This window comes from Diadema antillarum, unplaced genomic scaffold (genome assembly GCF_040938485.1).
Source record: "Diadema antillarum isolate AM-2024a unplaced genomic scaffold, OU_Dant_1.0 scf00000199, whole genome shotgun sequence".
In the NCBI taxonomy this organism is placed as follows: domain Eukaryota; kingdom Metazoa; phylum Echinodermata; class Echinoidea; order Diadematoida; family Diadematidae; genus Diadema; species Diadema antillarum.
This window is the reverse complement of record NW_027271088.1, coordinates 999,438-1,017,633: the sequence shown is the minus strand read 5'-3', so window position 1 is coordinate 1,017,633 and position 18,196 is coordinate 999,438. Positions and strand designations below refer to the sequence as shown.

Genomic DNA, 18,196 nt, shown 5'->3' with positions numbered 1-18,196 from the left:
GGCTCCACCTAAGTCAAAGGGGACAATTTGGGTATTATCTTATGGCCATGTTTACATCTGACACGATATGAACTCACGACCTCCATTTAAAGAATTCAAAGGCCTATCCGCTTTGAAAAACAACGGGTCTCTGGAAGAAAGCATGTTCGGGCATGTATTCACGGCAAGCCACCACACACACACACACAAAATAACAAGGAACTGTTAAAACTAAAATTCTTTGATAACGTTGCTTTAATTTGATAGAAAAGACTCATTAGTTTCAACATGGTGAGGGCTTGTCGTCTGAACGTAACTAAAAGTTACGTTCAGACGGCAAGCCCTCACCTCGAGGATAAGAAACCTCTTGCCCCCTAACTTCGACGTGGGTCCACACGACGAAGCTTAATCGAGGTTAGGAAACCTCGAAGTTAAACTCCTGTCCCTTTGAGTTCGTTGATTTGTGTGTCCACACGGTGCTTAACTACGAGTGGGACCCCCCCCCCCCGCGGCTCGTGGTTAGAGGGCTAACCCTGAGATATATCGTGAGCTAAACTTGAGGTTAGCTAACTACGAGTGCGTCTACACGGTCCCTAACTACGAGCTTAACCTCGAGGTTATAAGGCTTGTCGTCTGAACGTAACTTTTGTATTGAAATCGACAGAAATGGACTATGACATAGTGATAGTAAACATAAGGACGCACCAGAAGAAGACAAATGCAAATCTGCAACATGTAGTGTTCGCGGCTGATGTCTCGGGATTACTTTTTAACAGTTTTTTACAGCGCGCAAATGGAACAAAGACGGAAATCCTCATGGAAAAGGATAAATATTAAATGGAAATGTTGGCAGACAAAACATACCTCCTGAAACGAACTCCCCATGCACAACTGAATAAAATAAGCTTACGCGGGGCGGGGGGAAGGGGTGTAGATGTATAGGACAAAACGACGGCAATTATGTTTCATAATAATGTCTCAGAGGATAGTTCCCAGAGCGCCACTGGTCCAGAAATGGGGACGGTAGGGCGGCCGTAGAGGGCTACTTGTCCCAAGGAGCACCCTGTCCGTATAACTCTTGTTTCCTCTTGAGTTATAGGTGCCTAGAAGTACTATAGTCCACATGGCGGTCAGGATAACTCTATCTATTCAATTCAATTCAATTCAATTCAATTGTGTAATAGTTGAAACCCGCTATGTGCCATATTATTCTGAGATAGCAACGTATTTATGCCTTGGAAAAACGTTGTGTTTTTAAGATCTATGAAACTTTTATAATTTTGTTGCCAGGAGCTATAAAGAGCAAATTGTAGAGAAAATGTCAAGCTTTGCTCTTATGTAAATTGTACAACAAATCTATGTTTGTTTTTCTTTCAAATGACCAGTAGCTACATTATTGTCCAAAAGGCAAGGCTTTTGCACACAAATTGTAACAGAAACTTAGAATGTGCTGGAAATTTCAGTAAAAAAAAAAAAACCAAAAAAAAAAAAAACCAGTCGATATTCAATAACTACATAAAATGAAAGTTACATGTAAGAGGAATGGAATCGCGGGAAACGCTTTCATTGAATTGCAGTAGTTTCTGATTTATCCATTGTTTTGGGCGGGTTTGTGCGTTTGAGCAGAATATGCGAAGTTTGCACGCCGTCGACTGAGTCAGGCGTACGAACGTGGCACATAAAAAGTTAAAGATGATATTGTCGAGATGGTGGTTGTCTTAGGTTTAATTATCAAGAGCACAGGTGAGTGAAAATAATACACATTTCCTGTGACAAAGTTCCTGTTACCTCAATTCCTTGACAATATGACACAAATCCTTGACAATGTGCTAACTTGTGACTCTTGGATGATAACCTATAATATACTTTTAAAGGAAAGAAACGACTCTGTCATGACTCAAGTCACCATTTATTTGGCCAACCCATGGAATTTTGTGGATTGGAAGTTCTCACAGGAAGGTCATGACTTTGAGTCACAGCAGCAAATGCGTTTCTGTTTGAGAATCCCCACCATCCAGATTTACTTATGAAAAGTACTGCCTCCTATTGTATAATCAATATGTTTATCGTTGAACAACGAAATAGTGCGACAAACTATCTGCCAACTATCTATGCAAATGTGGATATTGATTGTGACGTCACTATATAAAAGAGTAGACACAAACGGTATCGGCACACAACTACAAACTGTCACGCAGCAGAAGAACCAGAGCCAGGAACTTCTTGAGACAAATATTTGTATCCCCTTTAACGGTATCTGGACCGACTTAAAATAAAAATAACGCGTGAGTGAAGAAATTGCAAAGTTAAGATGTCATCTGTGTCTGGATTATCGCATGTTTTTGTGATCTTCTGCTTGTCTGTGCTAATATCACAGACCCATGGACTACCAAAAGACATATCCGAAATGAAAGGTAAGGCATTTGGTTCTATAAACGCAGGAGCAAATATGTGTTCCTCGCACTTTTCTTTAGTAGAACGGACTACAATGAATAACGAAATGTCATTACACTGTCGGGTATTGTACGTGGACGGCGTAAAAATTGTTTATTTGGTAATGCAATAGTGTGATCTTAATTTATGAGTAGGGCGTACAGATTTCGGAGCATGATAACAGTCTCTGATTTTACATTATTATTTTGCTGTCATTTTATTCATGAATCATATATATATATATATATATATATATATATATATATATCAAAAAGAGAGATTTTTACTTTCTCTCCTTTTTGTAGAATACAATTTATACATGTTGTATCGGCACCAATGATCCAGCGGGTTGGGACAAGTCAGTGACCATTGATCAATACAAACTGTCCTTGCGGAGCAGATGTACAACTAAACAGTTGTGTCAGCTATATGTTTTGTGTTGTTATTCTATAGGAGACGAGAGTCTCACAGCTACTGACCTGGATCAAATCTTGGCACTCCGAGATCAAATCCGTGAATTTCAGACATACTGTCAGGTAAGGTCGCTCATGAAAATAACGTGACTTTCATATTGTTTCTACCGCGTCACATTATTTCCCATTGTTCACAAACACAAACACAAACAATTAGGGGATACTCTATATATAGTGCAGATTTTGGACATCCTTCTCCCGCTTGGTCACCTCGACGCCCCCTCGCTGGTCATACCTCCCCCAATCATGAACATAAACCGACACCCTTGACTACCAGTGGCGGATCCAGTAGGCGCGCCGGGCGCCCCCTCCCTCCAAAGCGAAAAAAATTATATATGTAGCTACAAACGACAGTTTTGGGACTGTAAAATGTCAACATTTTCAAGCTCGCTCGCTTCGCTCGCTCGCATTTAATTGTTGTGCCATTCTCCTAATGTTACTGCCAGCAATTGCCAGCAGTTGCGCCCCGTGCGCCCCCTCCCCTTAATTTCCAAAGCGAAAAAAAGTAGCTACAAACGGCAGTTTTTGGACTGTAAAATGACAAAATTTTCAAGCTCGCTCGCTTCGCTCCCTCGCATTTAATCCTTGTGCCATTCTCCTGATGTTGCTGTCAGTATAATTGCCAGCAGTTGCGCCCGGTGCGCCCCCTCTCCTTAATTTCCAAAGCGAAAAAATATAGCTACAAACGGCAGTTTTGGGACTGTAAAATGTCAAAATTTTCAAGCTCGCTCGCTTCGCTCGCTCGCATTTAATCGTTATGCCATTCTCCTGATGTTACTGCCAGCAATTGCCAGCAGTCGCGCCCGGTGCAACCCCCTTAATTTCCAAAGCAAAAAAAAAAAAAAAAAAAAAATTATATATATATATATATGTATATATATATATATCAGAGACGAATCCTCTGTCAGATGTAAGGGTGGGATTTCACGGAGCACGCGAACGATTTGCGAAGGACGCGAATGGCAAAATCCAGCATTCGTATTTTAGGGTGGGATTTCACGGAGCACGCGAACGATTTGTGAAGGACGCGAATGACAAAATCCAACATTTGGAAAAGTTTTTCTCCGAATGTTTTCCGACAATGAAGCCGAAAACTATTCTTGCGCAATTTGTGCGAAGTTTCCACGACGTATGTGCGAATGTCGTGTGTATCATTGCTAAAGTACAGCATGTTACGTACACGAAGAACACGCGACGGAAATGCGAACAACGAAAAATTTTCAATAATCATGGGAGAAAATGTACCCAAGGAGAGGTGGAAGCTGTCTTGAGTTGAATTTTTTTCTTTCCTCTATTTCTCTTTTCTTTTTCTCTCATTTTTCTATTGTGTGCTTGCCTATATTTTTTTCCTAGGACGTATCTCCCTAGTAAAGCATATGATCTTTTTTTTTTTTTTTGCAGTTCCTCCAACACATAATCTCTACACTTCAAATAAAATTGTACATACTTTAGATTAATTTTAACTGTATTCTGCGATTTTTTTTTTTGTATATCAAACATTTCTTTCTCTTTGCTAGTCTTTAATTTCTTTTGTTACTATAGTTGTTAATAATTGTTTGATGTTTAGGTGTATGCTACGATTTTTATTTGTAGAAAACGTATAGGTCATACATCCCCCAAACGTGCGCTAAACGTTCGCGAGAATGTCTCAAAAGGTACGCGAACAGTTTGCGATTACGTCGTAAAATGATCGGAAAAACTTCGCAGATTTCGCGTAACATACGCGAGACATTCTCCAAAGTTTCGGAGTCTGTTTGGGGTTTCACGAACATTTTGCGAACATCGCGCGTGTCTTGCGAAGGTCTTGCGCATATGACGAGGCTTTAAAGACACTTTCGAGAACAATTCACGAGTAAATCACGACCAAGTGTGCGGAAAAGGTTCGCAGAAAATGTCAAACTTTTTTGAAATTCTCGCCGAAGTAAAAACGACATTCGCGAACAATTGACGACGCTTCCGAACCCTCACGTTCGTTTGGCGATCTTTTGCAGACCAAAATGCGAATGCTGGATTTTGCCATTCGCGTCCTTCGCAAATCGTTCGCGTGCTCCGTGAAATCCCACCCTTAGTCTGCAAAAGATCGCCAAACATACGTGAGGGTTCGGAAGCGTCGTCAATTGTTCGCAAATGTCGTTTTTACTTCGGCGAGAATTTCAAAAAAGTTTGAAATTTTTTGCGAACCTTTTCCGCACACTTGGCATCATGCTTGGTCGTGATTTGCTCGTGAATTGTTCTCGAAAGTGTCTTTAAAGCCTCGTCATATGCGCAAGACCTTCGCAAGACACGCGCGATGTTCGCAAAATGTTCGTGAAACCCCAAACAGACTCCGAAACTTTGGAGAATGTCTCGCGTATGTTACGCGAAATCTGCGAAGTTTTTCCGATCATTTTACGACGTAATCGCAAACTGTTCGCGTACCTTTTGAGACATTCTCGCGAACGTTTAGCGCACGTTTGGGGGATTATGACCTATATGCTCTCTACAAATAAAAATTGTAGCATACATCTAAATATCAAACAATTAATAACAACTATAGTAACAAAAGAAATTAAAGACTAGCAAAGAGAAAGAAATGTTAGATATACAAAAGAAATCGCAGAATACACTTAAAATTAATCTAAAGTTTGTAAAATTTCATTTGAACTATAGAGATTATGTGTTGCAGGAACTGCAAAAAACAACAACAACAAATGCTTTACTAGTGGAGATAGGTCCTTGGAAAAAAAATGTAGGCAAGCACATGATAGAGAAATGAGAGAAAAAGAAAGGAGAAATAGAGGAAAGAAAAAAAAATCTACTCAAGACAGCTTCCATCTCTCCTTGGGTACATTTTCTCCCATGACTATTGAAAATTTTTCGTTGTTCGCATTTCCTTCGCGTGTTCTTCGTGTACGTAACATGCTGTACTTTAGCAATGATACACACGACATTCGCACGTACGTCGTGGAAACTTCGCACAAATTGCGCAAGAATAGTTTTCGGCTTCATTGTCGGAACACATTCGGAGAAAAACTTTTCCGAATGTTGGATTTTGTCATTCGCGTCCTTCGCAAATCGTTCGCGTGCTCCGTGAAATCCCACCCTAAGGGTGTGACTTTCACAAATTTTTTGCGAACATCGTGCGTGTCTTGCGAAAGTCTTGCGCATATGACGAGGCTTTGAAGAAACTTTCGAGAACAAATCACGACCAAGTGTGCGGAAAAGGTTCGCAAAAAATTGCAATTTTTTTTTTTAAATTCTCGCCGAAGTAAAAACTACATTTGCGGACGCTTCCGACGCTTCCGAACCCTCACGTTCGTTGCCGATCTTTTGCACACTAAAATACGAATGCTGGATTTTGCCATTCGCGTCCTTCGCAAATCGTTCGCGTGGTCCGTGAAATCACACCTTTAACTACTCAGGATGGGGTTATAAAGGTCTCTGAATGTGTTAGAGACCTTTGCTTTACTTTGGACAATCACTTAACTCTTAAACACCATATCACAAACATCTGTAAGTCTGCATCTTTGGGTATTTTCAAAATAGGGAAGATCAGACGTCTGCTTGATCAATCATCAGCTGAGCGGCTCGTCCATGCCTTCGTCTCCTCTTATCTGGACTACTGCAACTTCCTCCTTGCTGGCCTCCCTCTTTTTCACATATCCTCTCTCCAACGTATCCAGATTTAGGCCATATTCGGGCAGAATCGGTCCAAATTTATTCGGAAGAATTCGGCTTTGGTGTAACCCTGGCTTATGAAAAATGTTCATCAGTTTCTTACATTTGGAAATTTATCTTAAAATGCTATCACTATAATATCATGGAAGATTTCGATGTTTCAACTTTCTTTTGAATAGATATAATGCCTTGTACGGACATGGAGCTAAGACTTTATAACTTTACCATGAAAATGTGTATAGTTTGGCAATTTTGAATGCGTTGTTCTTTTTCATGGCAGGCCAGTGTTTTCTGTGTCCGGCTGGTGTTCCAGGCCCCCAAGGACCTCCCGGTCCTGCTGGTCCTTCCGGTCCTTCCGGTCCTTCCGGTCCTTCCGGTCCTCCTGGTGCCTCCGGCAGGGATGGCCGCGATGGTAGAGACTCTTTGTTCGATTTACAAGGTACATATACAGGCCCTAACCTTTTAAAAGACAGTGTATCTATTTGCGTATCTGAGGAGTCATTTTTTTTCACGTCCGTTTCTCCCTGCTTTTAGAATTCTGAAAGGGATCGATTTTACAAACTGCGAGTTCGTTCTTTTGATTGCAAGAACATAATGATTGACATGTATTATTATTTTTTATTGTTTCAGTTAAATTTGTGTGTTTCTTGTTCAGTCATTTTTGTTTATCTGTTGTTGTTGGGTTTTTGTTTTTGTTTTTGCTTTTTTTGCTTTTACTCTCCCCCGCTGAATATTTTGCGCATTGTTATGTTGTTTTTACTTTGGTTGAACCCCTTCAAAAAACTGCATTTGTCTGAAAGGACTATCCATCTCATTAGTGTTGAATAAATGAATATAAATAGAATACAGATTGACATTGATTGATTGCTATCGCAAATCTTCCGATAAGTTTTCATGGTGTGAATTTTAATATAATAGTCTCTGATATATATGTCCCGAGTTACATGATTTCTGGAGAACCACTCATTCTTCTTTAAATCAATAACTATATATAGTAGATATAGCGATATTTAAGGAAGTTTCAAGATTGTGTTTTGGGTTTGCAATTTTCATAGTTTGAATAGTATCTTGTCTAAACTCGAATAAATCAACGAAAAGTAAGGTGGATAGATATTCCTAAAAGGGCTTTGGTGTCAGAATAATGTCTACAAATAAAAGAAAATCCACCGATAGTAAGCTCACCTGGAATTTGCGTATTGATTCAATCTTTAGAAATATCGGCGTAATCAATAATGTTGAATTTTATTTTCCCAAAACTGTTATATAAATGTTATACTCATCTTCGATTTTACCCTGTTTGAATTATGATATTCTCGCCTGGGGTAACACTTATTCCTCATATCTAGAAAGAATATTATTATTGCAGAAAAAAAGCTCTTCGTATTATTTGCAGATAATCGTGGAGATGTCATACTAATGACTTGTTTCATCAAAATAATATCTTAAAAATTAAGGATTTGTATTCTTTAAATCTAGGACAGTTTATGTACAAACTAATAAATCATTCCCTTCCTTTTGTGTTTAATTCCATTTTTATTCAAAATAAGAATGTACATTCATATATCCCACTAGACAATCTAATGGATTTCATTTACCACTGTTTAGGACGATTTTTGCAAAATCTATAATTATTCTCCTTTGCCGGTCTGGAATTCCCTCGATAGCAGCAAAGAAGAAGCTCTAAGATTCAACACCTTTACTTTTAAATTAAAGATTTTTTTTTCAATTCTTATATGACTGGGGACTTGCATCTCTGAAAGCTGCTAGCTCATTTCTTTGCTTTAAGGCCTTTAACTTTGTTTAATATATTTCTGAATCATTGTATCATACATTATTCGTATAAAATTATAGTCCATATCTCGGTAAGACTAAAGTCTCATGTGCTTTGGCATCGACCCTTGAACTCTTCCTCCTTTGCTCCTTCCTCTGTCCTCTTCCTGTTCCTGTAAGAGAGATGCTTTGTTTCTATCTGTGTGTGCGTTTGTGTGCGTATTTGCTTTATCATGTTTATGTTCTGTTTCCCAATCAATATGTCTTATCGTTTCGTTTGATTATTACTACAATTTAATAATAATAATAATAATAATAGACATTTATAGAGCGCCTTTTCCACAGGATGTAAAGCGCTAAATCATTTTACTACTCACAAGGGGACTGCATTCTACACGCTAGGCTTCTAAGTAGTCCCCTCCATTTCCGACTTTTTCTTTGTTCAGTTACAATTTGTCCATACATTTCTTCATCTAAAGTATGAATTGTCTCATTGTAAACAAATGGCGTGCATTAATCATTTGAATATGCAATTATTACAATGTTCTTTACTTTGTTTATATACAATTGTGATATTGTATACTTTCGTCGAAAATGAAATGAAATGAATGAATGAATTTGTAATTCCTGGTTACTTACCAACTCCAAAATCAACTGGAGTTACACGATACCAAAAAAACTAGAAACGTCACTAAGACGACCGGTATCCCTCCGCAGTAATACAGTGCACTCCCGCAATAACGAACACGGTTATAACGAAATTGCGGTTACAACGAAATTATCGGCTCTATGTGTTTCATTGTCTATTTTCGGATATAACGAAATTTTGATATAACGAAAGATTCATGATTCAAGATTCAAATTTATTTTAACTTCCATCAAATAAGCAAAGAAATTATATACAATGCATATTCACAGGATATTTGTAATATATAATTGCAGAATGTGATTTTACAAAGTACATATGAAAATGAGTAGCAGATGAAAGAAAAACATAATTATATCTTTGTTAATATATACATAAAGCGTATAATACAAGTTAACTAAGGATGGGGGTGGAAATGGAGGGTCCCTCAAGCTTGTACGATATGGGACCCTCAGAAAATACACAAGACAGCAATATAAAACAAAATAAAGCGAACCAATGTCAACTGACATGAAATCAAAATAATTGGGAAAGGAAAAAAGAAAGAAAAAAGAAAAAGAGAAAAAAAAAAGTACAGCACGTGCCATCGTGGACGCAAGCAAGTTGGATTCCATGATGTAAATGTAGTGATAAAATACAACCTGGATTGAATATAATGCACATTTTTTATACGTAATTATACCGGTAAGAATGCAGGAGAAGGAGAGGATAGGCACATCGGTATATACGGAACAATAACAGGAACGTGTAAGGAGGACTTGTGTTAAAAAAAGATCATAATTGTTTGACGTAAAAAGAAATGATGACTTGACTGAAACGAAAGAAATCTGCCTGTCCTGAAGACTTTGTTATAACGGGAGTCCACTGTACAGGGCAGTCTGGTACAGGGTTCTCCTATCAGTCTAGAGTATACGTCTTGACAATGTGAGATGACAGTTTCACATAACTGACAAAGAAAAAGTAAGAAAACGACATGTTGGTCACAAATGTGTTGAGTGTTTACTTTCCTTGAACTGGGTTTCATTTTGATGAATGGCTAAATTGTTTAAGAGAGCAGAGCAAAATATGGGAAAAACTATGACACTTGAACATTTTCCCTTGATGTTTGACCCAGTGGCCAAAATCTTTCTCTGCAGAATTATTGTGTAGTCATGTATGCTAGACTGGTGCTCTACCGATTGAGCTATTGAAAGCCCTAGTTCGGTGTTCGTCCCAAATCCTTAATTCTCTTTGCTCGTGTGGTCAGAAGCTATAGTGTGTGTATGTGTGCCACACACACACATAATTAACCTGACATAAACCCAAAGGATGTAAATCAACTTTGAAATAAATACGAGGGATCACCGGGGTAATTCGGAGGTCTCGGGTTCGAATCCCGATGAAAACCCATTTTCTATTATTTGTTTCTGGTCAGTTTTCCCTTTCTTAGTTTCAATATATATATATATATATATATATATATATATATATATATATATAATATAGGCCATCTATTCGTCATCCATTAAGGCATGGTTTCTAACTCGACAATATTTCATTATTAAAGTATGAAATTACACTTTCATAACAAAATTTATGACACTGGGAATATTGTAACATTATTAGACAATCTTTAAAATGTAAAGTAAGTAAGTCCCATCATAAATACTCTAACTTTAAAAGTCTTTTATGTATTTTCCAAAATTTTGATTGCTTTTTTATGAATATTCATGAGCTATGTAAAAATTTGTACCACAGCAATACCACAGGAGTACCACAGGAATACCACGGAGTTACCGCAGGAATACCACATGAAATATCACATGCTGTACCACAGCACTCCCACCTAATAGGTAATACTGTAGGGGTATAGGACAGGATAAGCATTTATCAAATCAGTTGTTATATAATTCACAGCATAACTCATTTTCAATTAAATTCTGAAATATGTTTGTTTGTGTGTGTGTGTGTGTGTTTTTTTTTTATGGGGGGGGGGGGGGAGGGGGTTATTCCAGTTGGTACTGCTGTGTGATTTTGCTGCGTGATACTCTTGTGTGGTACTGCTGTGTGGTATTGTCCTGTGATAGTCCTGTGGTATATAGAATGTCCAACAACAAAAAACAATCCGACACGACAAATCTGCAACACTACATTTCAACATGCTGCAGCATGTGACACGTTCTGTGGTTATTTTGTGGTAAGCTGTGGTACATGACGAGTCACTGTGTGACTTTTGGTTGAGAAACCACATAATCTAGAATTTCACAATGTGATAATTCAGCGGACGCAATATTCCCACATACTGCAATATGTCACAGGATGTGGTTTTCGTGTGGCAAGCTGTAGTAACTGTGGTTACAATGTAACTTTCGGTGAAGAACCACATAGACTAGAATTGCACACTGTGGCAACTCTGTGGGCACACAAATTTCACATATTACAGTATGTGACACAGTGTAGTCATTATACGGTAAGCTGTGGTAATTGTGATTTCTTGAGATTAGCATGTGGTAAGTCACATAGTTTTGAATACACACTGTGCTTTTACATGAACACATCTTTCCCCCAGACTGAAATATGTAGCACACTGTGACTATGTTGAAACTGTGGTAACTATGTACTACTATGTGGCTAGTAAGCAAATAATCAACGTTGGTGAAGGTGATGGGGCAAACTATCATTTCCGAGGCGATCTGGATGTAGCTATCTTTCCGAAGCGCAGCTGAGGAAAGATAGCGTACACATTCAGATCGCCGAGGAAGTGATAGTTTGTCTCATTGCCTGAAACTAAAAGTTGATTATTTGCTTTATATTGTACATCTAGGGTCCTAGATATTCCCATTTTATTCCACATCTGAAACCGTTTTAGCTGTCTTTAGGTATCCTCCGGGCTTAGGCTACGTAGTTTACTTTAGACGTATGCGCGAAGATGACTAAACAACGAATTTGCTCCGCGCCCCACGCGTGGCACCGAAATAAAAGTGCGTTGCACTGTGGTCTATCACTTGACCCAGGTTAAATGATATACCACAGTGCAACGCACTTTTATTTCGCGCGTACTCATTGTAAGTTATATCACGAGTTAGGACTGTGTGGACTAAGAGTCAGCGAAACAAAATGACTATCATCATATGTAACGAACTTTTCTTCTCAGGTGATGTGATGGGCAAAACTACGCTTTATCACGTGATCAGCTCTTGACTAATCCTATAGCAAGATTCTTAGTACGTGGAATATAATAGGAGATAAATCACATAGTCCATCGTTTCACACTGTCACATCTCTGTGGAGCCACTATTTCCATAGAGTGCAATATGTGACACACTGTGGCTATTATGTGGTAACTGCATGTCACCACATATCATATGATAAGTATGTTAACCACGTTGTCTGAAAATGCATACTACGATAACTCTATGAACACACCATACCAACATATTGCAGCATATGACACACAGTGACTTTACCATAATGTGGCAAGATGTGGTAACTGTGTATGATTATGTGAGTTGTATGTGGTGAACCACATAGGAAGTAATTTCACACTGTGGCAACACTGTGAGCACACTATATTCAAACATTTTACACATAGTTAACTATGTGAACACAGTGTAGTAACACTGTGTTTGTTCCATAAAGGATACCTTGAGCCATTTCTGAGATGTATGGAAAAAAAGGGAATATTTCGCTTGACCTTTGACCTTTCATCTAAGATCTCATGGCCCATAACTTCTCTCAGATGATTTAACTGGTAATACATGTATACACAACATTTCGGGGGGGGGGGGACAGTGAGGGGTCTAGGGCAGTTATTCCCTGGGCAATTAATACCCCGGACCCTTCCACTGGCCCTAATCCTAATCCTAATCCTGAACCTAATCCTTACCCTAACCCAAACTCCTGACCCTTAACCTAACCCTAACCCTAATCTTTACTCTAACCTTACCACTAACCAGTATTTAGCCTGGGGGTAATTGTCTTCTGGGAGTAATTGCCCCTATACGCCGTGAGACATTGAATAAATTCGTGTGAAATAGTACAATTTGAAGAATTTGACCTTGACCTTTAACCATGAACATGTGCAACGAAACTTCGTCCACTCATACATATATTCAACGTTTCATAAAGATATGTTGAGCAGATTCCTAGATTATGGAGGAAAAGTTTACTTTTATTTTCGCTTGACTTTTGACCCCATCATGGTTGAAAACTTCCCCAAGAGACTCTTTATCTGGTATTGCATGCATACACTAAGTTTCAAGAAAAAAGAAATGAGGCATTGCGTAGATATGGGTGGATGACCTTGACTTTGAGCATGTGCACCCAAAAGTTGAAAGGCAAAAATTTGTCCACTCGTACATATGGATCTCTCCAAAAACGAATAACGCGATCTGACCCTTGTCCAATAGTTGTACGTTCTCTCCTATATCTATACTGTACTTTGTCGTTTTCCATCCGTTTCCATCCGCTATAGACCTCCTGTAGATTCCATTGCTGCAAGAAATGGAAAAGATGAAACAGCCATGTACAGCGCGTCAAAAGCATACGCACGGTTCTCTGATATTTGGTGTACGTCTCATGCATCACCCATTTGTTCCTTGTGCGTTTTGTCCTGTGGGCATGCGGTTTATATTCGTTTCTCATGCGTTTTCACACGTTCCCTTGTCCTGCCCACAATCGCCCCAAGTGTGTTGTTTCTTCGTTTTGTTTGGTCCCTAGACCAAATGTGCACTCCTCTAAAACGCAAACTTTATACTTTACACCTTACACCACAGGATTAACGATTTGAACAACGAATGAGCAAGATATCGTCCGTTTCTTGTACGGTAGGCCTATCAGACAGATTGTGACAGCGGCTTAGCGATTCTTAAGTTATACTGTCAATAAAGTTGATTACGGACGGACGGAAAGACGGACGTATGGAATTACGGAAGGACGGACGGAGGGACGGACAACCCGAAAACAGTTATGCCTCCGGCAACAATTCTTGGAGGAGAGAAAAAGTAAAAATAGAAATAAATCACGGAATGTACAACGGGATTTTTGTTACAGTTTACATTACATAAAGATTCTCTGTGGTTCTAGCACAGCAAATTTTGGGCTCAGAACCGGAAAGAAATGAGTACGAAAAGTACAGCATATCATTTTTTTGTGTGTTTTCTAATCATTATCTCCATGAAGGTCTGGATGAAAGTCAGGATAGAGGGCAAGAACCTGATAACATGTTGTTGAATTCAAAAGACGAGGCGTCAACACGGCAGGGTGCTGGGCGACTGCAAAGTGACGATGGGACGTCGAAAAGAAACAGTGTCCTCTACGTGAGATGGGGCAAACCGAATTGCCCACAGGGCGCAGAACTCGTGTATTCCGGTAAGAAAAGGAACCGAGTAGATAGTCATGTACCTTGCAATATATTGTATTTCTCTTCCCGCCTCCTCCTCCTCCTCCTCTACTGATTTTCCACAACCCTTCCCCCTCCCCTGAGGCTTTACTCACTTTGGTATTTTTATCAAGTAGTCCCTTTTACTGAAAACAAATCTTGAAGGTAATCATTGTTTCACTCATCCCTTGTGTGATGGAACAGGAACTTGGAATTGACAAAAGTCTTTTGAATTTGTAAAACAAATCCTATCGATTGATACCTAATTCTTGCTTACCTGGGATGAAGAAATGAGAAAGCAAAAGAAAGAACTAGAAAAGCACTCTGAGAGCGCAGACCTCCGCCAAGCAGCTACTTCAAATCGATGATCTTGCCCTTCTTGATGCTGAAAAATCGCCCGATTTCCCCAAAATAGAAGCCTTTGTTACGTCATAAACCCTCATCTGCGGGGCGCGTCTCGCCCTAGCAGAAACTAGAGCACACTCTTTAGTGCGCGTAGGGTGTATGAAAACCGCAAAATGCGCAGCTTGAACTCCCAAGTTCATTGACCCTACCTGCCAAAATATCGAAAATCCTTCATAAAACCCATTAAACTTTCCGGATCCCTACGAAAATCTAATCATCTGTTCCTTGTGTCATTCTCCACTTTTCCTACAAGTTTCATCCAAATTCGTGCTCAACTTTTTGAGTCATTTTGTACATGGACAAACAAACAAACAAATGTTAATGTTTAATGTTGATGTTTAATGTTAATGTTTAATGTTAATGTTTAATGTTAATGTTAATGTTTAATGTTAATGTTAATGTTTTGGTTTAAACTTGTTAACAGTAATATGTCAAAGATAGCGCATATTTTGTATAATTTTCACTATGTTTTATCGGCGAGGCAAGAAAAGTCGATGACATGGGTAATTAGGATAAAAGAAAATATTTAACAACTTAGGTCTAACTGCAATTTGGAACAGCCAAGCATCACATCTCACTTTAGCTGGCTTCAAAAGTTTAGTTAGTACCAGATTAAATGATATTTATAAACAAGAGTGGCATAGTAATGTAGACAAAAATTCTCAATGTTTAAATTATCGAATTTTTAAGCAGGATCTTCATTTTGAGAAGTATTTTCGACACCTTAATGATTCACAGGCAAAAATTTTATGTAAATTCCGTTGCGCTAATCATAAACTGCCAATTGTTTCTGGAAGATACAATCAGATTCCAAGAAACGAAAGATTTTGTACCCATTGTAATGAAGAGAAAATTGGTGATGAATTTCACTACCTTTTTCAGTGTAGACTCTTTAATGAACAACGAAAGAAATACTTAACAAAATATTACTGGAAATACCCCAACACTATGAAGATGGATCAATTACTTAATTGTCAAAAGAAAACAGTCCTTTCCAATTTATCCAAGTTTTGTAATTATATAATGACACATGTTTAGATTATTAGTATTTTTTATCCTTTTTGCAAATACTACATGCCTTTTTTACAGGCTGTGCCTTCTTTACAATTGATATGTAACTTATTTGTCTTTTCATTCTCTCCTCCTTTTTTCTTCCCCTCTCTACTTCTTCTTCTTCTCGTCCATATTTCCTTCATTCTTGTTCACTTAGCGTATGAATTCATTTCCGTATGTCTTTGCTTTTTTCTTTTTTTCTGTTTCTTTTTTTTTCTTGTTTTTTCCTGAACCAAAAGTCACTCGTATATCTTTTGTTAATTCACCAGTCTTGTGTCCTTCTCACTCTCCCTCTTCACCTCCATATATCCCTTCTTTCTCTCTCCTCTCTCTCTCTCTCTCTCTCGTCATATTTCCCTTTCTTTGTTTTTTTTTTTCACCATATATCGTGTATATATTGTATATTTCTGTACATTTTTTTCTTTTCATCAATCGCATTTCATCCTTATTTTGTTTGTTATAGTTGTTTTGTACACTTTTCAGAGTTATTTGCAATTATTATTTATTGATATTATAATGTGCTATATGTTTTTCATTGGACTCCGATACCCAGAGTTTGGGTTGTGAGTAAATAAACTTTCAAACTTTCAAACTTTCCACCCAAGTACAGAAAGCCGCCTGATTTCCCAATATAGAAGCCTTTGTTACGTCATAAACCCTCAGCTGCACAGCGCGCATCGCCCTAGAAGAAACTAGAGCACGCGCTTTTGTGCGCGCATGCAAACCTCAAATACGCGCAGCCTGAACTCCCTAGTTCATTGACCCTACCTGCCAAAATATCAAAAATCCTTCATAAATTCCCCAAAAATTCTCGGATCACTACCAAAAGTTAATCGTTTGGTACTTGTGTCATTCTCAACCTTTCCTGCAAGTTTCAGTACAATCCGTTCACTACTTTTTGAGTTATTTTGCACACGGACAAACGAACCAACTAACAAACAAACCAACGGTAACGAAAACATAACCTCCCCCCTTGGCGGAGGTAACAAACGGTAATGAAAACATAACTTGCTTACAATCAATTCTTTACAATTGTGTACCTCCCTTTGCGGAGGTACACAGACTGGCAAAAGATCGAGAAGTCTTCGCAGTTATGTCACAGTGGCAGCCAAACTTCTCTATCGGTGCGCGCGCGCAAGAAAGAAGAAAGAGCGCGCATTCTGATGGCTAGTGATTGTGACGTAACAATGTACGCCTGTGCATGATAATGGCCTCGCGCTTCGGAGACCCTGCCCGCACGCAGGTGGTGGACTGGTGACGTGACAAAGATCGCCAAGTTTTAGTTTCTCGCGGTCACACTGGCAAAAGATCGAGAAGATTGGAGGGGGTGGGGGAAAAATCCCTAGTTGATGTGGGTAGTTTGGCGAGAAGTTTTGCGGGAAGTTTGCGGTCACACTGGCAAAACATCGAGATCTTAAAGATCGCGATCCTAAACTTCTCGATCTTTTGCAAGTCTGACCGCGCCTACTAGTGTGACCGCAAACTTCCCGCGAATTTTCCCACATTGCCTGTAATGAATTTTCGTACTTGTTGCTTTCAGAGAAAGCCAACCACTGGAAAATGCATGTATCGGGTGTCATCGCGGGTATAAAATCTTTAGTTGACATAATACATTTATATCGATATTGATATGCACGCTACAGGGTCCGTTGGAGGTGAATTTTTCTCAAATGCCGGGGGCGCTTCTAACTACCTGTGTTTGCCAGACGAACCGCTCTATGACGAGGTGCAAACATCGCTTAGTTCTCAACGAGCTTATGTCTATTCTTGCGAGTTTCAAACAAAAAACTTTGTCGGTCATTGGCCACAACTGGAGGACCTCACCCCGAGTTGTGCTGTCTGTCTGGCTCCAAAGGGACAAACGACCAAGTTGATGATCCCAGCTCGTAACGTGTGTCCGTCCGACGAATGGCGTCTGGAGTACGCCGGTTATTTGATGACTACTAGATATGATCACAAGAGAACCGAGTACATCTGTGTGGATCGCGATGCTGAACCGGTACCGGCATCGCGTGGGAATCAAAACGGAGCCGTCCTGTACCACGTGGAGGGAAGATGTATGGACGGAAGCGGTCTTCCTTGCGGCCCGTATAAACATGGCTATGAACTCACATGTGCCGTTTGTACGATCTAGAAAACCCCTCTTTTTGGAGGTAGTCTGTGACATACCTTTGATCACGGTTATAATCGTCTAGAATTGGACAACGAATTCGAAAGAAAAAAAGATAATAGATATAGTCATTGATTTAATTCTGTAGGTGACGACATCTGGATTTTTCGAAATATGCGAGTTTTCAAAAGGTATGTTTTTACTTCAGACAAAGAAATAGAAACACAAGTAGAAGGGACAATTAAGCATGCTACTACAGCTGTGTTGTTGTAGGTGTTCCTTGAAGGACTCTTTGAGAGCTATTAGGGAGT

At 39.1% G+C, this 18,196-nt stretch overlaps 1 protein-coding gene across 1 annotated transcript; it reads left to right on the top strand.

Moving 5' to 3' along the window:
• The first annotated feature begins 1,685 nt into the window (after nt 1-1,685).
• Nucleotides 1,686-17,909, top strand: LOC139723751 (uncharacterized). Its single transcript, XM_071634964.1, has 5 exons — nt 1,686-1,722; nt 2,866-2,948; nt 6,823-6,967; nt 14,119-14,307; nt 17,419-17,909. Exons 1-5 carry the CDS (start codon nt 1,686-1,688, stop codon nt 17,907-17,909), a joined length of 945 nt encoding a protein of 314 aa, XP_071491065.1.
• The last annotated feature ends 287 nt before the right edge of the window (nt 17,910-18,196 follow it).